This window comes from Oculina patagonica, chromosome 8, assembly GCF_052425735.1.
Source record: "Oculina patagonica isolate OP01 chromosome 8, crgOcupat, whole genome shotgun sequence".
Taxonomy (NCBI): domain Eukaryota; kingdom Metazoa; phylum Cnidaria; class Anthozoa; order Scleractinia; family Oculinidae; genus Oculina; species Oculina patagonica.
In genome coordinates, this window is record NC_135765.1 from 6,902,411 (window position 1) to 6,926,004 (window position 23,594).

At 38.8% G+C, this 23,594-nt stretch overlaps 3 protein-coding genes across 3 annotated transcripts; 1 reads left to right on the forward strand and 2 right to left on the reverse strand.

Moving 5' to 3' along the window:
• Positions 1-1,813: 1,813 nt before the first annotated feature.
• Positions 1,814-11,772, reverse strand: LOC144663836 (eukaryotic initiation factor 4A-I-like). The gene is made up of 12 exons (XM_078524899.1): positions 11,690-11,772; positions 11,354-11,426; positions 11,168-11,247; positions 10,996-11,048; positions 8,174-8,313; positions 7,477-7,645; positions 6,482-6,591; positions 4,975-5,118; positions 4,226-4,363; positions 3,540-3,629; positions 2,882-2,961; positions 1,814-2,434 (listed from the first exon to the last, which is right to left on the reverse strand). The coding sequence occupies exons 1-12, from the start codon at positions 11,716-11,718 to the stop codon at positions 2,290-2,292; spliced, it is 1,251 nt and encodes a 416-aa protein (XP_078381025.1). The 5' UTR covers positions 11,719-11,772; the 3' UTR covers positions 1,814-2,289.
• Positions 11,773-16,962: 5,190 nt separating this feature from the next.
• Positions 16,963-20,640, forward strand: LOC144662889 (uncharacterized). Its single transcript, XM_078523822.1, has 2 exons — positions 16,963-17,380; positions 19,385-20,640. The coding sequence occupies exons 1-2, from the start codon at positions 17,219-17,221 to the stop codon at positions 20,204-20,206; spliced, it is 984 nt and encodes a 327-aa protein (XP_078379948.1). The 5' UTR covers positions 16,963-17,218; the 3' UTR covers positions 20,207-20,640.
• Positions 20,641-20,770: 130 nt separating this feature from the next.
• LOC144663085 (kelch repeat and BTB domain-containing protein 2-like) lies at positions 20,771-22,324 on the reverse strand. Its single transcript, XM_078524020.1, has 2 exons — positions 22,273-22,324; positions 20,771-21,902 (listed from the first exon to the last, which is right to left on the reverse strand). The coding sequence occupies exons 1-2, from the start codon at positions 22,322-22,324 to the stop codon at positions 21,241-21,243; spliced, it is 714 nt and encodes a 237-aa protein (XP_078380146.1). The 3' UTR covers positions 20,771-21,240.
• Between the last annotated feature and the right edge of the window lie 1,270 nt (positions 22,325-23,594).

Genomic DNA, 23,594 nt, shown 5'->3' on the forward strand with positions numbered 1-23,594 from the left:
GCTCTCCTTGCAGCAAGAGGCTTTTATTTTAAAGTATGTGCAGATTAGTCTGCGTTACTGTCGACAAGTTCCTAGCCCACTTCGCAGACGTTCTTGGGCTCGAGACCAAAGAACGTCTGCGAAGGATGCTAACAAGTACTTCGTGGAAGATACATTTGATACGCGAACACCCACGAATGGGCGTGTGCCTTTCCCTCAATCTCGTTCCCAGAGCCTGGTGACACCGACAGGAGATTACCTTATTGTTACTTATTTTCGCGGGACTTAATTTTCGCGATTTTTTGAAAATCGCGAAATTAAAGACCCGCGAAAAAAGGTTCTCGCGAAAAATAACGACGCGAACTTTAATATTAATAATACATAATATTTTAAGAGGAGGCCTCCAATCACCTAGGGGTGGTTTTCAGGAGGGTCCTCTGAGAAAATAAATGTTAAACCTTAAAATACATTAAAATCTAAAATTAATTATACCCTACTATATAATTTATTATGATTAATCAACGTTGCCGTCAGTTTACTATATAATTATTTTGGCACAGTCGTCAAACTAGCTCTTCTTTGTTACAAAAGAACGTTTCAAACTGTTTTAAGTTTTGTTTTGTTTATGGTTTTGTTCAGTGTAATTGGAAACCATTGCTAGTGGAAAATTTAAATCAGTTGAGACTTAGGGAAAGTTCATTTAATATAACAAGGGGGGGCGATGAAGATATTGAAACTCGAAGCTTGAAATTTTAGCAGCCCCCCTCGCTAGCGGTTCAACTTTTTAGGAGCCCCCCTTTGGTAGTCCAAAAAATTTCAGAGTCCCCCCCCCCCCCTCCTCCTCCTTCAATTCCTTTGCTCCGCTGATAAATGATCGCTGGACTGTATCAAATACGTTTTCAGTCCCGCGAAATATGCCAGTTCCATTTTCGCGAAATTAAGTTCCCGCGAAAATAAGTAACAATAAGGTAGTTTAAAAATTTTGGGTAAGGACAGTCACATATCCCCATCATGTACACTAAGGGACGGACCATTATTTTCTTGGAGGGGGAGGATGAAAAATTTTCCTCTGCAAACTTTTTTTTTTAGTTTATGCACCTCTGCAAACATTTTTTTTCGAAATTCTTACTTTTTTTTATACATATCGTTTTGCAAACAATTTATTTTGTCTTCACAGGCCCTGCAAACAATTTTTTTCAATATTTTTCACCCCCCCCCCCTCCAAAAAAAAATGGTCCGTCCCTAATGGGTGAGGTGGGTGTTCAATATCTATTAATAAAAAAAATTCCAAGTGACTCTTGTTTAATAATTGACACTGATCCACTCCACAGGAAAGGAAACTCTGAAAATCGGTCTGTAAAACTGACAACAGATTTATATTTCCGTTCAAATTTGTTTACATTAATTTTACAGAAAGAAGTTGTTTGCTTGACTCGGAATAAAAAAAATACATAGCTCACCATGCTCGTTTATGAGAAAACGACGATTTCTCTCTCCAAAGCCAAGCACTAGCCGTAAACATAAAGCCAGTGCGAATTACGCGTAAAATTGGATGCGCAATGCAATACTAAGAGAGAAAAATACAGTGTAAAACGTTTAAAGCGGCAGTTTTGGCGCTGTGAGGGGCCCGAGATTGGGTCGAACGACTAAATTTTCTGCATTGGTAAGGTTCTCCTACCCACTCCTGCGTCGAAAGGACCCAGCCTTTTCCCGTCCCGCCCCAGTTTCTTTGCTTCGCTCGACGATTCGTTGTCGCGTCTCACGCGAGGCCCCAAAACGTGCACCTACCGGTAGGCTACATTGCGAACGACAATAACCACAACGACAAGAACTTGTGTTTAAGAACATTGTTTTATTGACCAGGAGGGCACAACAGCACCACCTACATACCTATGTTTTATGTTCACCTACATAAAATATTAAGAGCCAATTTAGGTCAATATACAAAGCTTATGCCAAACACAAGAGATACAGAAACAACAGCAGATGTCAAACCCCACAAAGCTAAATCTTTAAATACAAGTTTTTTTCTATTTTCTTCTAAAACTAGTATACGCATGCAGGATTTGGCATCTACATTCTGTTTCACTGTGTACAGGCACACAAACAAACAAAAAATAAATTTGTCAGTTTTCGTTGAAAAGACATACGTTTTATTCTTGACATATCCGGGGGTTTCGCACCGTACTGACCGGTATGATACGGTGATCATTGCTTTTTTTTGGTTTGATACTTTTGCACTTTTTTTCTTCTTTCCTTTAAGCAAAGCATTGTTATTGTATTTGTTAGCGGAAGCGGTGAGTGGACTTCTTAGATAAGATCGGCCACATTCATGGGCATTTCATCGATCTGTGTGTTGTAGAACTGTTCGATGTCGCGTAATATACGAACGTCATCGTTAGTCACAAAGTTGATGGCCACACCTTTACGACCAAAACGACCACCACGACCAATCCTGAAGAAGCAACATTTCAAACGATTAGCAACATCAAGGACTTGCTTCTTTTAACAAAAGCTTAACTGTAAAGATTCCAATTTTTAGCTTGGGATCTTAAGGGGGCGCTTATTCGGAACGGCTGATATAAAACATCTGAATGGGAAAAATAAGTGATATCTTGGATTTGAAGAAATTGTGCCGTCACATGAAAATAACAGTAAGAAAACAAGTTCTTTTCAGTTGTAAGGCAGAAATGATGTGAGGAGTTGAGAAGAATGTTGATGATCGATGATGGATCTCAAGTACTCTGATGGCATTGTAATAATAGGGGCACTTACTGGAATAACAACGCTTACTCGACGTTGGGAGGGGTGCTTACGAGAAACTGAAATGGGGAGGGAGTTAAATCAAAGAAGTCAATAAACTGTTTGAGAAAAGCACAACAAATAATATAAAGTAAATAACCTGTGAATGTAGTTCTCACGGTTTCCAGGCAAGTCATAGTTGATAACCAGTGAAACTTGTTGTACATCAATACCACGTGCCTAGAAAAGGAAGAGGTTAAAAAAAAAGGTTAGGTCTTTATTAGGGCATAGTGGCCAATCAGGCCATAGCTTACCCGGTTTCTGTAGCATAAAGCAACTAGGATTTAAGTCCTCCTGGATGGGATGCCAGTTCAAGCAGAGTTAATCTTAGCATAATATTCCCCGGTACCCATTTATAATCCAGGTTGGAGAGAGGCACTATGAGAGTAAGTATCAGGGCTCTTATGAATAATCAGTAAAATTTAGTCCAAAAGTCGTTAAGATTGAAGTTAATGCTTAAAGATAAATTGGTATCAAAAATGTTATTTCTTTTTCTTGTCATCAGCTTCTGTTATCATTTTAAAAGCCAGGCAAGTGACCAGTCAAAATGACTGGCAAACCAAAACTTTGTTCGGACAAAATAATTGTCATCTTGACCAGACACTGTCTGTTGACCGGCCGTCATTTTGTGCCCTGAGTATCTTACAGTACAGATAAAAAAAAAGGTCTGTAAAAGAGATGCACTTCTTTTGAGAAGTAAAATTATGCTCTGGACATGAAATTGTTTCTTTCTGAAGAACAAAGTAGAAGGCACTTACCAACAAGTCTGTTGTGATAAGCACTCTACTGGAACCAGAACGGAACTCCTTCATGATCACGTCTCTTTCTTTCTGATCCATGTCTCCATGCTATGTAGGAAACAATCAGTGAGAATTTCAACTTAACTGCGGTACATCTGTAGATTCAAGCTGGTTCTATTTACGCCCAAATATAGGTTTAAGCAGCCATCTGACAAATCGTAGACTCTTCAAGTTGGGTTGCCATTAAAATTAAAGAATACACTTCTTTACTACACTTTGTATGCACAAGGGCCACTTGGAAACTTGATTTAACAAAGTCCTTGGTTTAACGAACAATATTCTTCAGCCCGGCCAAAGTAACAGTCAATATAATGAAATCCTTGTTATAACAAGTACAATCCAGATGCCCAAACATAAAATGTACCTCGATATAACGAAATGTTAACACGCGACAAAAGATGAATGCGGAACAGACCAACAAGGATGAAAATCCTGACATATGTCCAAATCTTTGTTCATACGCATTATAAATGTTATTTTCAGAAACCGACAATATCCTGAGATGCTGGGTACGGGGCAATTTTTCCAATTGGATTACTACTGCAACTTTGACTACTGGGTATCATTGACCTGGACAGTTTTATTTACAGACCACTGTCCTCAGAAATCACTGGTGCTTTGAAAAATGCACAACAGTAACATACCATAGCAGAGACAGTGAAATCTTTCTCCAACATCTTCCCTGTCAGCCAGTCCACTTTCCTTCTTGTGTTCAGGAAGATCACAGCCTGGGTGATTGTTAGCGTCTCGTACAAGTCACACAGTGTTTCAAGTTTCCACTCCTAATGAAATGCAGTTTAGATCAGTAAACAAGATTACATCAACTAGAAGAGGGAATCAAAATGTTAAATTGACAGTTTGGAAAAATCTTAAATCCAAGATGGCGCATCTAAGATGGCGGACTTTTAAAATGTATGACATCAATTTGGCATGCTATGACATAATGATTTTATTGGCACATGACTGCAACTTAAATAAACCTTTCTGGGTGCTTTACAGACATTATAAGTTCAGTTACTATAGTTTAATACTTTTGGAGATAAAAACAAAGAAAAACATGGCAAATATAGAAGTGATTAACTTCTTTTCAAAATTTATATCGCGTTTCAAACATTTTTGCAAGGTTTAACTTTACTTTTCTCGTGAATGCTTTAGAATTTATTCACAGGGTCATTAAGACAAATGAATTTCAGTAAGATCTTTTAAATAGTATACAAAATGTTGCCATGCTATGAGAAGATTTTTGGTACTTAATTTTTGCACTCATTGCTCAAACTTTAAGCAGAATCCTTCTAAATATTCAGTTTTGGTAACGTTTGAAATTCAAATCAAAGAATCAAGACTGTTACTTAAGCTGTTTGGAGTGTAATTTTTTGTTGTGCAGTGAACTTACCTCTCTTTCCACCAGGACAAAGAACTGCTTGATACCTTCAAGGGTCAACTCCTCTTTCTTAACTAAGATTCTAATGGGATTACGCATGAACCTTGAGGTCACTTCCAACACGTCAGTTGGCATTGTAGCTGAAAGCAAAATAACCTGAAAAGCACATGGCCACACAAATCAGAATCACCCATAAATATTTTCTGCTCATCGTGGCTACTAACAATGGTCAGCTTGAAGATCTTAAGGTAGTAGAACTGTTCAAAACATGTCCAATTTGAAAATTAATGTCTTTATAAAGTTTAACAACTTTTTGAAATAAAAGTTACATACTAGGCTTATTAACCAAGGCCTGGACTTTAAGAAAATTGATATACAAGGTGTCAATTTTCACACCTTAGGTGTGAATTCGCGGTTAAACCCCAGGCTCATGGATTTAAAAATTGTGGATTTACGGCTTTCTTTTGAAAGATGCAGAGATAATTTCAACTGGACGCAATTTATGATAGAAACTTTTAATTACTTAGAAATGCCCGGGGAATGGTGGCATTTACTTCTGGAGATAGAGCGTTCTAATTATTTTTATAAGTGCCTCAACTTTGAACAGCCAAAATTTTGTGAAAATGACTCGTCTGCTCCGGATATTACCGTATTTTCTCGAATAAACGCCGGACCCCGATTAAACGCCGGCTTCAAATAAACGCCGGGTCCCTGAGGCCAAGTTTTAAATAAACGCCCCCGGTGTTTATTCGGGGTCCCGGCGTTTAATCGAGGTCCCGGCCTTTATTTGCGTCGATCCAATAAGTGAAGATATTCACTAGAAAAGCACTGCTATGACACGTACTATCTGGTATACGGCTTTTGTTATTTTAATAAATGCTTTACGAACAACTCTGGCATAACATTAACTGCGGTTTATGACGTACAACAACACAAAATTGAAAATATAGCAATGTTAGTCAATGTTCTGGCATGCTCTTTTTGTTATGACTGACGCACTCTCTTTCTTTTGTTGTAGTGCTCGCTGTCGCTAAAATCGCTAGGATCCCTCCAGCGTTTGTTAATCAGTTGTTTTAGCCTTAACTTAAAAATGATTGAAAATTTTACTTCATAAATAAACGCCGGACCCCGATTAAACGCCGGCTTCAAATAAACGCCGGGTCTCTGAGGCCAAGTTTTAAATAAACGCCCCCGGCGTTTATTCGAGAAAATACGGTATACAGTTTTCTGAATATTACACAAATAAACAGTAATTATTATCCTGCAATATAAGTAGGTTGCCAAGATTCCTCCAAAGTCTTGCAAAGTGCTGCATAGCCACCCTTTTTCTAGTTGCCAAATGCATTTTGTGGACAATTTGTTAAACACAAAATAAGAAAAAGGATTATCCAGCTCAATCGCGCAGAACATCTGATTTTAGCCAACCTTGCCTACAGCCTCATAGGCTAAGTATCGGACAATACTCTTTACGATTTCACAGAATAATTGCTAAATGTTAGAAACACTATGTGAACCCCACCTGCACTTCACTAGGTAATTTCTTGAAAATGTCATAAATCTGATCTTTGAAGCCTCTAGATAACATTTCATCAGCCTCGTCCAGCACAAATATTTTAATATGATTGGTAACTGAATAAGACATAAAAGTAAATTACCATTAATAATTAACTTCACAGCTAGCAATCAAGTGCTTTGTATAGACAGTGCAGAATTGTCAAGTTTTCACATTAGTTGCAAAAAGTTTCGGACAATTTTAATTTTGGACAAAAAAGAGTATTAAAAATTGAACTGTAACCAGGATAAGACATATTAAAAGTGTAAAAAGCGTTCTCTGGTTTAAAAAGTTAAGAAAAATATGAGCTTTCGGCTTTTTTACATTCGTCAAAGGCTATAGTAAAATAGCCGAAAGCTCATATTTTTCTTAACTTTTTAAACCAGAGAACACTTTTTTACACTTTTAAAAAAGAGTATACGAATAAAACAGTCCGAAATTTTTTAACCGTCTGAAATATAAGCGTCTAAATTTTTTACAGTACAGTTTAATGGTTTCACGTAAACAGCCGACAAGCAAACAAACATAATGATACCAGCAAGGGTTGTGAGATAGCAGAAATAGTGGACACTTTGAGCTACAAAGCTGATAGTTTCCTTTATGGAGTGATCTACAGTTGAGACAAAGCCTGAGATATCTAACAGCTTCATAGTATTTGTGTTATTTGACACGACGAAGTATCTGTAAAACCTTGAGGATGCAGTAAAACTATCATGTTCAAAGATGTTGTTGCAGTCTAATTCGTGCTTTGTAGGCACAAATTATTTACTTAATAAGCTATTTTTCAGCATAAGTGATGGAAATTTTTTTTCCCAATTTGTCCGAAATGAGATTTAAAGTGTCTGAAAATTTAACATCCGAAATAAACGTCCAAAATTTTTATGTCTGAAATTTTTTGCAATGTATTCAAAGTGTTTAGAATGAGTGACATGACAAACAAAACCAGTCAAAAGAACACTTACTTAGAGCCTTTCTACTCATCATGTCAAACACTCTGCCAGGAGTTCCGACAACAGAGTGAACCTCTTTGTCTTTGAAAGTAATCATGTCTTCATGGATACTGGTTCCGCCAATACAGGCATGGCACTTGGCTTCCATGTAATCGCCAAGGGCAATTACCACCTTTTGAATCTAAAAACACAACAACACAGAAATACATTTGTATTTATCAAGTTAAAGGGCTAAGTCACAAACTAGTGCAAACTTTGAATTTGTCCGGGGAAATTGGAATTTGCATTAAAATTTCTGAACAGAAAACTTCCCTGCCAAGACACGAGACTACCCGTAGTCAACCTCTTAATTATGTAAATCACACAATTTTGATTTTTCACAGCACAAAATTGGCTCCTGGTCTTTCCCACACTTCACTTTCATCTTGTGCCGTAGAGAAATGCAGGGAAAAAAATTTGCACAAAATTGGGACCGCCCTCCAGCAAGCCATGTAACATCAAATTTCCAGACGGGTATGAGAAATTTGCCTTCTACATCATTCATACCACAACGAGCAAAATAAAACACTGCTCAGATATTGAAATTCCAAAGTTTTTCAAACCTAGAAAAAATATTTTATCCCTGACTTTTTCCTGCTATCCAGCAACCCTGTAAAAGGGTCTCAACACAACTGACATGAGCCTGTAACCAACAAAGTTTTCTAAATACCTGCTGTGCTAATTCCCTGGTTGGAGCCAACACAAGCGCCTGGCAATGCTTTAGGGACACATCAATCTGCTCAAGGATTGCAATTGAGAATGTGGCGGTTTTCCCAGTACCTGATTGTGCTTGAGCAATTACATCATAACCTACAAGGAAGAACAAAGTTTGTATCAGAACACGATACCAGCCAACCATCCAATTCGACTATATTAACCAGATAAAATTAACGTTTTGCAAGAAAATAAGATTTTTTTTGTCCCATGCACGTTCGAATTCACTTTTTGAGTTTTTCGTTTTGCCATATGAGGGTTTCAAATGCCTCTTTCAGGGTTAAGTCTTGCAAAGAGGATGGAAAGACTAGGATTTATTTACGTATCAGACGCACTTCTACTAAGATCGTTTGCTCTTGTTTATGCATCTTCAATATTTTTAACTACAAACCCTGTAAGCCATGCTGAATTAGGGGCACCAATTTTTAAAAATCAGGGTAGTTTTCCACACGGTTTATCTCTAGAACAAAGTCAGTGACCCACACGTTTTTTTTTTTTTTTGGCATTTCTGTCACAAGTACCTCATTATCCAACCGCAGTAAAATTTTAAAAAAGTTTATCGACTAGAAAAATGTTCGCGCAAAGGTCCTCAAGCCAATTTTGAGAGTCAGTTTACAGGAACATTTGTATTTATCGGTCAGTTTACAATCAAGAAATTATTGCACAGGTGGGCGAAATCATAACTTTATGTCATGGTTTTCAGTTTTTGCGTTAGGCGGTCATTCAAACATAGGTAAGAGGCTCAAGAAGACTGAGTGGTCGCATTATTTTCCTTAAAGCCTGCCTTCTCAAGCTTTTCCCTAAACAAAAGTCTGCCTGTCAGGACTACAGCAAGTTAGGAAATGATACAGTTCCCCGCTGTCTCCCAGGCCCTATGTTCGCAGTTAACTAAATGGAATTAGAAGCAATATGTCCTGTTTTTAAGATCCAGTGGCCTTTTGTGAGGAGAAAGACGATTACTAAGCAAACATATTGTTTAAGTACTGTTAAAAGATTGGTTATGACGATACTTGTTCTGCTGTGAGAGCAGTTTCGGTCTTTACAAGAAAACAAAGGCTGTTTGTGGTCTAGGAAGAGAAAAATATGGCGGTATACAGAATATACAACCCCCTTTAATAGACCCTTGTTTAGACGACAAGCAGTCCGTCTTGTTAGTTTCTTAAGCATAAAGCAAAAAAGAGCACAAATAGAAAACATGGGGCTTCTTTTGGGTGCCTAGCCCACGCTGCCACATGGGGCTTCTTTTGGGTGCCTAGCCCACGCTCCCACTTTTTGCTTTACTTTCGGCAGATTAACAAATACCCATGGTACCCAATCAAACCAAAATTCAACCGAACACCAATTGTTCGATTGGGTTCGGTAATCGAACAAAATCAACCATCTAATTTGCTGTGAGTTCGATTTTCAAACCAATCAAACAACCTCAAAAACAATTCAACTTAATGCAATTCAATTTTGTTCGGAATGCATCCCTTGACACCTTAAATAAAGAAAAGTAAGGAGGCAACCCAGGGTATTAACCTTCTCCACATTTTCCGAAGATGTTCCGACTATTTCCGAATGTTTCCGAAGATTTTCCGACTATTCCCGGAGATTTCCGAAGAATTTCAAAGATGTTCCGACAATTTCTGGATATTTCCAAAGATGTTTTGATGATCTTCAAACGTTGCCAAAGTCTGTAAAATTGCAAAAATTGACTCAAACACGAATAACAATGCTTATTTTCTGAGTTATGTTTCAGCAAAATTGAATTGAATGTACATTTAATGGGTTTTAAGAGTAAGCGTGAGAAACTGGGCTGTATGCATGAGATCGATATTTTGGATCTGCAGGCGTGAGACTCAGGCATAATGCGTGAGAGTTGGCAGGTCTATTAACCGTTCAGTAATCTTAAAGGTTCAATTGACCAAATTTCATTGCGAGTTCGATTACCAAACTTAATAGAATGATTGGTGTCCGATTGGGTTTGAGTGGAGAACATTCAATTAGATACCTCGGGCAAGTAAGATTGATTGCTCGTAATGAGATTTAATATAAGGAAAAATTCAGTTTGACCCAGTATCCTATTTTGCAATAGCAGAATTCATCAGTACTTGTGACCTAACTGAAGCCTATCTGTAATGACTCGCTTTTATAGTTTTGCTGCTCGCTGCAACAGTGAACTCATAACAAAAAGAAAACCTCTGGCACCTACTGCAATCCCTCCTGCCAAAGTTTTTTCTTAGCTATACAGTCTAACATAAAGACTGGACTTCCTCAAGGACAGATAGCCATGCAGACAGCTATAAAAGTTTAGTCCTCAATTTATAACAAGAAAAAATTATAACAAAAAAAAATCAAGCTCAAAGAATAGGTGAATGGGATTACCCCTGCTGTCTTAAATGTAATTCAGTTATTAGATGGTGACCATAATATTGTTATTCTCAGCATAAGATTTTTTCAGCAAGTTCTTGAATGACTGGAATGGACTAACAGAAGTTTTCAAAAAATCACTGACTTATTTTCTGCTCGGTTAAAGCAACATTGTTATTTCGGGGCAATTACTCGACATTATTGCAGCCCCAAAATAGAGAATTTTGGTTTAGACAATGATTATGCTTTTTAAACCAAACTTATCGCAAAAGTTCTGATCAAGAGGGATTCCTTACACTTAGTAAAGCCGTCTACAAAAGAACAGTAGCCAGTGATCCTCCATAAGTTATTCATTACACTATTCTTTGGTCCGATTGAGAAATTAAACTTATCTGTGGAAAGAAAGTTTAACGTTTTGATACAAACCTTTACAACAAGGCATGATTGCTCGCTGTTGAATTGCGGATGGTTTCTCAAACCTGCAATCGCAAAAAAAAATTGTATAATTATGTAAACGCCTGATTTTATTCAATGGAGGTCTACTTTGTTCAAATTGAATTGAATCAGGGAGCAGTTGTCGACAGAAGTGTACACTCACCCATATGCATAAATGCCTCGGAGTAAATTTTCTTTCAATCCCATGTTATCGAAACTGTCAACAACTTCATCCCAATTAGTCTATAAAGAGAAACGAAAGTGGCATGATATCTTATTAGAAATCAACTACGAAATTCATTTAAAGTTCGACAGTCGCGAGAGGAAATTGGTTAGACTTTGAACGAACCTCGATATCGCCGTCTTCTTCCATTCCTGGTGGGCCATTTTTTTCCTCAGGACCCCGTTCGGAGTCAGGATTTCTATTGAAAAAACATCAAAAAGCAAGAGAAAGAATTAAAAGACTTGTAACTTAGAAATGCTCACTAGCCGACTGAAACACGTGGTTCAAGATGGCGGACGCTGGCGAAAAATCACACTTGAAGGCACAATTTTCTTTTGTAATAATACTCCCTGTGTGAGCTTTCAAAGTGAAAGAAAACAGCTCAATAGTTGCTTAAGATAATTTACTACATATAAGAATTATTTAGTCATGAAAATACGGTAAAAATTGCGTAATACCGACCTTGTATCACTAAAAGAATCGTAAGACATGTCGCATGAACTAAGCAGCGGGAAAAGGAAGAAAAATTGCGAAGAGCCGGCATATAGGGGGGTCAAAGAATTGCACCAAAAGTACCCTATGACGTCACCTTACTTCCGGAAATTTCTCTTTTGCCCGTAGTCAAAAGATCTTTTTCTAGAGCAGGAGTTCCAGGGTTTTTATTTAAATATATTTTTTAATGTACATTTTAATTGAACTTTGTTAATGTGATAGCGAAATATGAAACATGACGTCGGCAGCCAGCTTGTTAATTTTGGCCCCTGCAAGGTGATGCGAGGTGATGTTTTAAAATGTTAAACTAAGTGCAAATCAATGCAAAGCTGGTCGGACAGCTAAAGCATAAAAACTTAGGCTAAACAAATTTTATTGCCCAATATTTCAGCTAGACAAAACTTACGTTCTTCAGGGGCTGGTAAAGCTGTTTAATATTGCTGATCCTGAGCTACACCAAAATCCGACTTCACTTCGCTGCTGTTCAGTACAAGTGGACCGGTCCTTGCATTATTCCAGGGATGTTTTTAAATATCAATTAAAAGAAATACATTTTCCCGTATTTTTATGTTCGATTTCTTTAGTCACTTCTGAGATTTATTGCTGGTCTTTAAGTTACTTCATGACTTTCATGGCGACAACGTTTGAACTTCATTTGTCGGAATTGAAAGAATTTCGATAATCCAGGAGATTTATCGAAATAGGAAGAGTGAGAGAGTGACTCTCTGCTTCACGGAAGGGGGATTGAAACGGCTTTAGCTGGCTTTAGCACGTAGAACATTTCTAATTACTTCATTTCCTTGCGCAAACGAAATCATGACAATTTTAATCCAGTCAGAACCGTAGCTTAGTGAGCCAGGCTAGTAGTATCTCTTGAGTTTAGTGCTCCAGTATACCGTAAAATTCCGGTTATAAGCCCCCCCGCTTATAAGCCCCCCCCCCCCGGTTATAGGCCCATCTACCTTAAAACAAAAAAATACATCCGGTTATAAGCCTCCCCGGATATAAGCCCCCCTCTGCTGAATGACGGTACTGAACAGGGCTAAATGTTGCTTTATTATGTGTTTTTAACCTTAAAATACTTCGATCAACACTCCCGTGGCTCGTTTCGAAACGTTTTTTTATTCCGCTTATAAGCCCTCCCAGATATAAGCCCCTCCGCTTATAAGCCCACCCAAAACCCCCTTACGAAGTTGTATAAGCCCAGGGCTTATAACCGGAATTCTACGGTATGTAGTTACCGTATTTTCTCGATTAAACGCCGGGCCCCGAATAAACTCCGGGTCTCCAAGGTAGAGTGGTAAGTAAGCCTTTGAGACATTTATTTGAGGTGTAATGTGCTTTAGGTATGATGGCAAGATACATTCATGTCACAAATAATGATTAAAAACTCTTGTTTAGTAAACATTTTGCTCAAATAAACTGCACCATTCAAATAAACGCCGGATCCACGGAGCCAAGTTTGAAGTAAACGCTGGGGGCGTTTAATTGGAAAATATGGTATCAAGCCTCCACCAGAGGCTAATATTTTAATTTTTCACTAAGGCCTGAAGAATGAACTGGTGTGTGCTCCAGCAGTTCACGCTAAATGCGAACCTCTCGAATGCGTGCAGTACATGTACCGTAACTTAGTCCTATAGTCACCTCTCTCTATAACGGACACCGTCGGGACCGGCTCCAACTGTCTGTCTTAGAGAGGTGTCCGTCTTATAGGGAGTTTAATTACTGTAGGTGTCCGTCTTAAATTGGGGTTTTCCGTCTTATAGAGGTGTCCGTTATGGAGAGAGTTGACTGCATTGAGTCCCAGGGATTAATAGTATACTCGGGTGGTGGTCATGGGGGGGGGGGGGGGCTTATAAAACAGAGAGGGGTATTTTCAAAATGTACATCAGTAGAGTTACATAGAAAAGGTATATTAAGTGGACTTTGTAATAATTAAGGTCAATTTAAAAACACATTTTCACAAAATAGTACACTCGGACTCGTATTAAGCGGCCACCCATAACAGCGGCCACCCCTATTATAAAGCGGCCACTACCAGTTACAAAACTCCCGAAACTAAGCGTTATTCTATTGTTTCAACTGACCCCTATTTAGCGATCAGAAAAAAAGTAATATACAATGACGGCTCATAAAATCATTCAAACACAGGTTTATTGTCGTCTTCATTTGGTTCTGTTATTCCTTTTCACACAATTTTTGTATTAAAATAACGTAACCTTTTTAAATGGCCTTATGCTAATTTCTGGTGAACCCGAGTTCGGCTGGTGTCCCTCTACCAATTTTTAACTTCAAATTCAAATTTTAAAATCACATTAAATCTCCATTAAATCTTTACTGATCTGAACGACTATCAAAAATGATATTCGTGCTTTAAGGGCTCCTTTAATGACAACCTTATCATAGGAATATAACGAAGCATTTTAACAACGCGAACACAATATACGCGTACAGTGGAGCCCCGCTTTACGGACACCCGCTTAATACGGACACCCCGGTATTAAGGACAGTTTCGTTGGTCCCGACGAAAACCTCATACATTTTCTTTTAAATTAACCCGCTTAATACGGACACCCGTTAATACGAAAAACGGACACTTTTCCGTGTCCCGAGTGACAAACTGTCATACATTGTCAAACCCGCTTTACGGACACTGTTTATCTGTGCACTGTCGATTTTTACTGTCGTGAATATTTGCTAACTTCACCCTGGTCAAATAATGACAGAATTCGATGAGTTGAAACGATTTTCGTGACTTGCAAAGGTTTTGTCGAATCTTTAGTCCGCTTGGTTGTGTCGCAAGCTAATAGCTTCCGAGCAAAGTAAAGTTACCAACTTTTACAAATGAGTTTGTAGAGTTTAAGAACGGTCACGGTCAGAGTTTCAGTTACATAGAAAACGTTATGTTGCTGTTGAAATGCATTTTATTTCTTGTATATAGTAAAGTTGCGACATTTTCAAATAATTCCACTGTTGAGTTTCATTTATTTAAGTTTAGTTCGAGTGTCTGACTAGATCGTAAGGTTTTCGTGAAAAGAAGTGTGTAAAAACTATTAATTTTTGTCAGAGAGTTCACAGTTTGTATTTCTTACAGTTACAGTACAATTAAAGAAAGTTTTGTTGCCGTAAAAGCGTTTGCCTTCGTCTTTGTGACGATAAAACATGTATCCGTGACTTTTTCTGAGACCCCGCTTAATACGGACACCCCGTTTATACGGACAATTTGGCCTGTCCCCTTGGTGTCCGTATTAACGGGGTTCCACTGTAATAAAATTAACGCGAATTTAAGAAAAGTTCTGGTTGAATGCTTATAGTAAACGTGTTTATATTAACTAACATCAATAAAATTAACGCGAATTAATTTTTGAAATTCGCGTTAATAACATGTATCGTTAATTTCCTATTATAAGGTAATATGCATGACATAGACATGGACATATGTCTTGAAGTCAAGTTGCTCTTCTGTTACAGGATTAAAGTATTTTCATCCTTGTTGGTCTGCTCTTCATTCATCTTAACTATAATCCGTTATATCGTGGTATATTCTTAACGTCTGGGCTTCCGGATTGTGTTCGTTATAATTATAACGAGGATCTCGTTTTATCGTGGTTCGTTATATCGAAGTTCTATTCCATACATTTTACTGCATTTTTGGCCGGGCTGAAGAGGCATGTAGTAATTCCAGGAAAACCGGAACACCGGAACACCCCACTTAGCGATATCACAACACTTAGCGATATCAGGTTCATATTTGTAGGAAGTCTTTCAGCTTATTTTCATTTAAATTTGAATATTTCTGCAACTCAGAGTAATCACAAAAATATTCGGCGTAAACAATCGTGTCCTATTTAAAAACGCATTGTTCTCACCATAAAAGCTTGGAATATAATTACCATACTTTACACTCTCTCCTTGGCAAAATGATCGTATTTAGGTCGGGACACCTTCGGAAATCTCAAAGTTTTGACTTTTCCGACAATTTTGTGGCAGAGAATACAGCACGGATACAGAACTTCATGACTTGCCACTGCAGATAGGTAAACTATGAATACTGTAGTGTGTCATAACAAAAGCGGAATTTTAAAAGAGCGCTTTTAGAAAGAGGTAGAAGACATTAAATTCAAATTTGCGCACTTAAACCGCCGTAGTTTGCTGGCAAACTTTAAATTAAAAAATCCGCTTCTGTTATGACACTCTAGAGGTATTGACTGATTAGTTTTTGACAAGATCCCAGTGTGCTGTCTCCTACTCGTTCCGCAAACTCTGCCACAAAATCATGTTTTTCCCAATTTGGCACTCACGAGGCTATAACATCGACGTTAAATGCAATCTACCAAATAAAATACGGGACTTTGAACTTTCAAATTAATTTTCTCAAAATCTAATAGGAAAATGTCTTTGGTGTTATTCACAGATTAACATTAGTTAATTTAAGTCGATTCCCTAAGCATGGTGATAATAACGTGTGTACCAGGCTTTCTAAAAGGTGTTCCGGGTTTTCTAGTAGGTGTTTCGGGGTGTTCCGGGTTTTTTTACTGTTCCGGGTGTTCCGGGATGTTCCGCGATGTTCCGGGGTGTTCCGGTGTTCCGGTGTTCCAGTATTCCGGTGTTCCTCGAATTACTACATGCCGGCTGAAGAATATCGTTCGTCATGCCGAGGACTTCGTTACATGGAGGTTCGTTAAATCGAGGTTCCACGTTTTCTTTTGTTTCAAACTTTTACACGTTATGTTTTAAAGCGCGCGCTAACGTGCTGCTATTTTAAATCGCGTGTGAAAGCTTTGACTTTTTAACTGATGAAGGCTTAAGCAATAGCCGAAACGTCTTGGAAAATAACATCAAAAACACAGTCAGCGACAAACCTTCAACAAACTACGAGGTTCCACTGTGTTTCACTATTTTTTCCACTAAGTTTGTCTTTCCGCACTTTTCGCTGTTCTACAGTGTAATAACGTTGGCATACTTTGCGCGTTCTTTTGCCCTAATATAGTAAAATGGCCAATAGTGGAATAATAAGGTAAAATAGGCGAACTTGCCCATTGGACAGGGCGCATCAAAGTTATTTGGGAGGGGGAGGTTGAAAGCATGCGGAAGACATAAGCTTGGCCGAAGGGAATTTTTAATGTTGACCTTTTTAGGCTAGTCACTCGTCGCAGCGTTATTTTCGTCAAATTTGGCTATGATTCATCGAATTTGATTCAACCGGAAGTCAAATGTTTATTTTTGTGACTGGAACTCCGCTGTTAAGGAGTGCAAGTCACACCAGTTAAAGTTCCGGACTGATTTGGAGTGTTTTATTTACGTACCGGGGGTAATTCCCGTTAATTGTGTATAAATAAGATAAATTTCAAGGTTTCTCTTCAGTTTACCATTAAAAGCAGAATCGCTGGTCTAAAAGAAGTAACTTTACTTTGACTCGGGACAAATTAACCGTGAAGTTTCACAACAAAATCAGACTTGCCTTTTCAGAATTACCGAAGAACTAACAATCAGAACACAATGGAAGTGCTTAGAAGTGGAGGCGTGTTAAATGTTGCAGGAAAAGTGGTTAGCACACAGAGAAAGCTATGGGAAGTCAAGGTAAATGAAGGAAGCAAGGAAACTAAGAGAGACGAACAAGAAAAGGAAGCCATTTCAAGTCTTTCAAACGTTAAACCAAAGGTTAGTCAGTGAAAGTTGGAATTTTGAATACCTTCTTCTTACCAATTTTCGCGAGTACTAATTTTCGCGATTTCAAAATAATCGCGAAATTTAGTACGCGCGAAAAAACACTGCGCGAAATTTAAACACGCGAAAATTATAATACCATTTTATATATCCAAAACAATACAAATTGTAAATGTTTGGAACTGCAACTATCTACCTTTAAAAAAATCTTTTTGTCTTGTTTTGACTAGCACCCTTCCTCTGATTTCTGTTTCAAGCTTGTAAATTTGGTTCAAAACCTCTTTAGTACAGTCACTAAAGTTTCCTTTTGCAGGCTCCTTGCAGTTACACTGAGCCAGACCATTGTGTATTTCCAGTGGTTCCTTAGTCTTTGACGACTGATCCATAAAACACTGACAAAATCGCAAAATTTACTACACTTTTTCTCTAATTTTTTGAAATCGCGAAAATAAATACTCGCGAAATTCGGCTCTCGAACTTTCGCGAAATTACGGTACGCGCGAAAATGAGTAAGAATAAGGTAGTTATTTGGCGGTTAGCGTGTAGGAAGTCTACAGGTCTGGGCTCCAGCCTGGTGTGGTCGTTTTTGACCGTTTTTGATGTGTACTTAGGCAAGACTCCCCCATTTAATTCTCGTGACTCGTTTTCCTTTCTCCCCAAGGCGCGTAAACGGAAAAACAAATCCTTGCGGTGTTCTCGGTTGAAACGGAAACAACTGCGTCATTTTACGGAACGCGGAAGAATTTTTCCTCTCGAATCGTGCAGCTGTGCCGTGCTTGTCGGGTAGATCACATTGCTCTTTGCTGAGAGAAAATCGTCATGATCTTTTTCTCGACGTTGTTTTTTACACTAAAACACAAAGGCGAGGACATTTATTCGAGTTTTTTTGGTCTAAGCAGCGACGATAGTGTACTTTAAACGGCATTAAAGCCCGGGGGGGGGGGGGGTACTCCCATATGTGGCCTATATAGGTATGTACCGCCCGATAGGGTATGGTTTTTGAGGTTCTCGGTCCTTAAATAGGGTATCATTTTTGCTACTTTTGGCAATGTGTTCCCGCTGTGATCCTTAGATAGGGTACCTAAATTCTATTAGCTAAAATAAACGCCCAGCTAAACGAGAAAAAGATATCTGAAAACTGAATTTTCAGTTCAGGTATTAGAAAAGCGATTTTATAAAGATTTGTGTCTTGCCGTGCGCGGTTTGCCGTTATTTGGGTCGTCACGGAACGTTTCTCCTCCCCTTAAATAGGGTGTCATTTTTCGGTTTTGGGCCTTAAAAAGGGTATCAATTTTCGCTTTCTTTATCCTTAAATAGGGTCAGGGTTTAAGAACCTTGGCGGCACACCCCTATCCGAAATTTATGGGAGTACCCCCCCCCCCCGGGCATTAAAGGGTATGGAGGTAACCTGCTATGGACTAGCGTACGATCCTAGGAGAGAATAGCAAAACTTCTTGTGACTTGTTAGGTTTACACGGCCAGTGAGGCGACGAAGCCCCGAAGGTCGCTCGAGGACGACCTGAAAGTCTACAAAAAAGCGAAGTAAAGGGGCCATGGATTTATAAACCATGTTACAATGTAGAGAAATGAGCTAGTGACTGTCTTACCCAATGACTTTCTGACCAAAAATGTACCCTCCGTGTACTTCACGGGTGTACGTCACCGATATGACGCACGGCACCATGCTGTTCAAAATCCGCCTCAATTTTCCGCAATTGTAAGCATCATTTTCCTGGTTGATATATGCAGAAACCTTACTTACTTCAGTAGACATTCATTTTCTCTTTGGGCTAGCTTTATCTAGACCTGTCTTCCAACTCAATTAAAAGCCATGCCAAGTTATTCATCATTCAAGGCTAACCTATAAATTTTTCCTAGTCCATAGATTAGATTTCATTTGGTTTCAACTTAACAGCAACAAACATCGATAATGATGACTTGCTGTATCTTGATATTATAATGAATCTTATCTTATCTTATATGCCCCTTGTGTTTCAGCGGAAAGAAAAGAACGAGTCTTCCTCAAAGTTAAAAAGACAAGAAGGCGACCTGGTTCAAACAGTAAGAGGCAGCAACGAAGTTGTGTCCAAGATCCTGACGTTCTTCAAAAAGATGATGTCTATTTGTAGCTTAGAGGCAGAGCTACGATTTCAAGATTATTCAGTCACTGTTAAGACATCTGGGAATTCCACAATGCAACTCGCTCGATGCCGCCTCATTTTGGACGTGAACAAGGGCAAAATTAAACTTAAAATTCACAAGTCCGCCGCCCTTTCCGTGTTGGTACCCAGTGCAGTGACAAGGGCTGTCTCTGGTTTGAACACTGCCCTAAGCTGCATTCCCCTCCAGAATAATGCGGCCATCACCAAGGTGTTCACCGCCATCTTTAAACTATTCACATCCGGGAATAGTGATGACGTCACTTCACGGATTGCCGCTTACGAAGACGTCATAGCGCGGGATGACGTCGTCGATGAGGACATTTCGTTGGAGCAAGCATTGAGCAAGGCAACTTTTACATCCCCGAGCAAACTGTTTTCCACTCTGTTAGCGCTCGATGTGAAAATAATTTGCCCGAAAGGCGTGGTCGTGGAGCTCAGGAAAAGGCAAATTTTGGCGGTGATAAGAAGACAGACAGTGGTCCTGGACGCCAAGCAAGGCCTGCAGATTGTTAAAGAACCCAGAGCAATTTTAAGACGCGAGAAGGTCGATACAGCCATAGCAGCTCTTTCTTCGTGGATTTCATCTTGCCCGGGATTCAACATTTGGCAGAACACTTTTGAAGTTGTGAAATGCTTGCAGGTTGTTAATGAACATTAAGACACTAAATGTAATCTACTTTGTATAGTGCAAACTTTGAAGCTCATGAGTATTTTTTTTTATAGCGAGCAGGTTGGGAAGGTTTTGAAATCAGTTATATATGTTTTCATAACTGTAAAAAAATATTTCCGTTGAAAAATCCAGTTAGCTCTGCGGCTTATGATCTATTAAAATTCACCAGAAGAGTCAGCCTCCCAAAAGGCGTATAAAAAATTAAATCCCTCCAAAAAAAATGCTTTAAAATCACAACAAAATACTGGAAAATAGTTGAAAATATTTTGTCTGCTTCGCCGTGTTGAATGTATTTATCTGAAAATGCCTAGCAATTTACTCTGTTTTCATAGTTAAATAGGTTGTTGTTGCCCCTAGAATCCAGTATTTTTTGTGAACATTTCAATTTCGACCAATTGCAATAAATGAATTTACAAGATCAATTCGTATCTTGAGTGGTGTTGCTGGTGACTATCTAAGTGTTAAAAACTAAATCCCGGCCAACCTAAACCACAATACAACGAGCCAATCACATGCAAGTTCAGACCCTTTGTTTTAATGCCCAAGGCCAAGATGAAAGACTTGTTCCCAGATCCTGTTCTTCAAGACGAAATGCGAGAGGAATGGGTCCATACTCGCGAACACTGAACCAAACAAATCTTTAAAGAGGGCCCAAAAAATTATTTTGGGAGTAAGAGAATGGTTAAAAGACCTTCAAATACTAGAGTAATTTTCAATTGAGTGTCCTAAAACCAAAACCAAAGTAATCACTCAAGCCAATCACAAATAACATAGACAATCCTATAAACCAATCAATACTCGAAGCAAATACCTGTAGCCGGTATAGTCGGTATGAAGCGCGGAAAAACGTGCGCGAGCGAGTCACGCTTGGTTTTGGTTTTAGTTCAGCTGATTGGCTAAATAAATCACGGGAGAGTTTTAAACCAATCACTAAGCGTAGTATAAATGCATAAAACCAAAGCAAATGCGAATCACTTTCGACACTCAAATAAAAACCGCTCTAATAAACATGTTTTAAGAGTTTAACGATTTTTTTTCTGAGTCAATTCAAATTTTAAACGGGATAAGCGTCGCTTTCTGTCCTCTCTTACTATCTTCTTTGCTTCGAGATACAAAATCTTCTTTTCCAAAGACGTGTCGAGGATATGAGCTTGTTCCCCCTTTTCCCCCCAGTAACAGACACTCTCTTTGCGAAGCTCTCTAGCTATAGGTGGATTCAACTTTCCGTAAACTTCGCTCGCCTTCAGAGAAGAAAGTGGAATCCGTTTCGCTACTTGTATGCACAACTGAATAAAATCTTCGCTCATGTTGAACAGCTGAGCTAGAAGAATAAGATGTAGTGCTTCTTCTGGAGAATTCTTCCTGCTCTTTAGGTAGTCCTCGCATTTTTCTAACAAACTTTTCATCTGATATTTGTGTGCTAGTTCGAGTAAGCACACACAATTTTCGTCGGAGATGTCTTTCGGTACATGAGGGTAGATTACGTGAAGCATTTCTCGAACCTCGTCTGCGTTTAAACCGGGTAGTGAAATTTCTTCTGCATTGCTGGTGGTGAGAATGTCTTCAAACACCGTGGAACATAACGCTAAAATGCTGCGATGTACGTGTAATTTTTGATTTTCTACTACTAACACCGCATCACTCAGCATCCAAGGTTCAGAAAAACGTTTAGATTTTGCCTTCACTACACAACCGAACACACACAAAGACTATGAGGCATGGGCACGTTGGTCAGCCGGGCCCACGATACATTTTATTGACACATCAATAAGATTACAGCAGGATGGATAAAATCATACATAACCTACATGCACCACAGCCGGACACGTAAACCCCAAAAAACCACTGTGGGAAAAATTAGGGACCGTGTACCCCCGACCAATGCTATGGCGCAGCCTTTGGGGTTTTAAGGCTTACACAAACAAAAAAAAAAAAAAAAAAAAACAATGATATCAGAATAATGAAAGAAAAGATAATCAAAGTACAATATATTCACAAAACGAAATAATAAAAATATAACTTAACGGAGTAAAGTGTAGGCCAAAGAGGCTGACCGTAGAATGTCACAAGTCTCTCAACGAACTCTATTTCAAACACGCTAACCATAAGTCCTCGCGAGCTACGCTCGCACCCAGTTCTCTGGTCCGTGTCGGCAAAATAGTAATTTATGTTAATTAACACTATCACAAATTACATATTTTGCCTTCACTACACAACCGAACACACACAAAGACTATGAGGCATGGGCACGTTGGTCAGCCGGGCCCACGATAGAAAGCAAAAGAAGGGGCTTGAGCACAGCAGACCAAAAAGCTAAGAACTTGAGCCTGCTAACCAGGAAATCGCTAAGGCAAATTATTATAACTATAACTGAAACCTAACAACCATGGCGCTGAACCTCTTTTATAACACAACAATGCCAGCAGGAAAGGCCTAAACAAATACTGGTCTAAATTCTCAGAAAAATAAAACAAAGGACATCAATCAGCTTCAATAAGAACTGTTTTACCGCCCCTTTGTTTGTCAGTGGTAAGATCGCATATAAAACCTACATTCAACAACGAATAACACATAAATCAGGACCTGTAAGAACAATAGAAGATCGAAAAAACATATTATAACTAGATTTCGTAAACGTAAACGATGTTATAGACTAGACTGTAGTAAGATGCTTGAGAAGATCCACGTTCAGGCGTTCCTTTCTGATAGAAGACTACTGACTGATAGGAAAGGCAACTCCTTTCTTCACGGCAGTAACGGTAGAGTGTAAGGTAGGCGAGCTGAATCCAGCCATTGTATTTAACACATCAGTAGCAAAAGTTGACCACTGGTGAAAGCCCACGGTTCGAGACAGCGACCAACCGCGTCTTGGATCTGGGAAGTCATTCAGAAACTGGAAATGAAAATAACTAGGAAAAAACAAAGAGGAAAAAACATGAGAGATAATCAAAAGACAGCCAACGAGATCGGCTGCCTGCCAGGAACACTCTAGTAAAAGTTTTGTGCAACCATGCACAACTAAATGTCAGAGGAAAAAAGAAATAACCGCTTTGCCCCCCAGGTAAAATAGAGCTTCAAAAGATGTAAACAATTTCATACCATGTATACCCCTCAAGGGTATTAGACAATATTACTCTTCAGTATCTACACGCCTCACAGGCATACCCATCTAGGGTGTAACACCATTCGCCCTCCAGGCAATGCAAATCGTAGAAAACTATACAAATTTCATAGGCATGTTTACATGCCGAGGGTATTAATGGACAAAAAACTGGTGCAAGTAAGTAACCACACCCGTGCAGAAAAAACTGCGCTACAATATCTATACGCCTCTCAAAGGCATACCCATCTAGGGTGCAACACCATTTGTCCTCCA

Excerpts from the sequence above, each read along its gene's own strand:
- LOC144663085 (XM_078524020.1), bottom strand. The coding sequence starts at position 22,324 with ATGGTTAGCGTGTTTGAAATAGAGTTCGTTGAGAGACTTGTGACATTC. Across the intron at positions 21,903-22,272 it reads GAGACTTGTGACATTCTACG|TGAAGGCAAAATCTAAACGT; the intron begins GTCAGCCTCTTT and ends TCGGTTGTGTAG.
- LOC144662889 (XM_078523822.1), top strand. The coding sequence starts at position 17,219 with ATGGAAGTGCTTAGAAGTGGAGGCGTGTTAAATGTTGCAGGAAAAGTG. Across the intron at positions 17,381-19,384 it reads TTTCAAACGTTAAACCAAAG|CGGAAAGAAAAGAACGAGTC; the intron begins GTTAGTCAGTGA and ends CTTGTGTTTCAG.
- LOC144663836 (XM_078524899.1), bottom strand. The coding sequence starts at position 11,718 with ATGTCTTACGATTCTTTTAGTGATACAAG. Across the intron at positions 11,049-11,167 it reads CGAGGCATTTATGCATATGG|GTTTGAGAAACCATCCGCAA; the intron begins GTGAGTGTACAC and ends TTGCGATTGCAG. Across the intron at positions 8,314-10,995 it reads AATCATGCCTTGTTGTAAAG|GTTATGATGTAATTGCTCAA; the intron begins GTTTGTATCAAA and ends TCTTCCTTGTAG.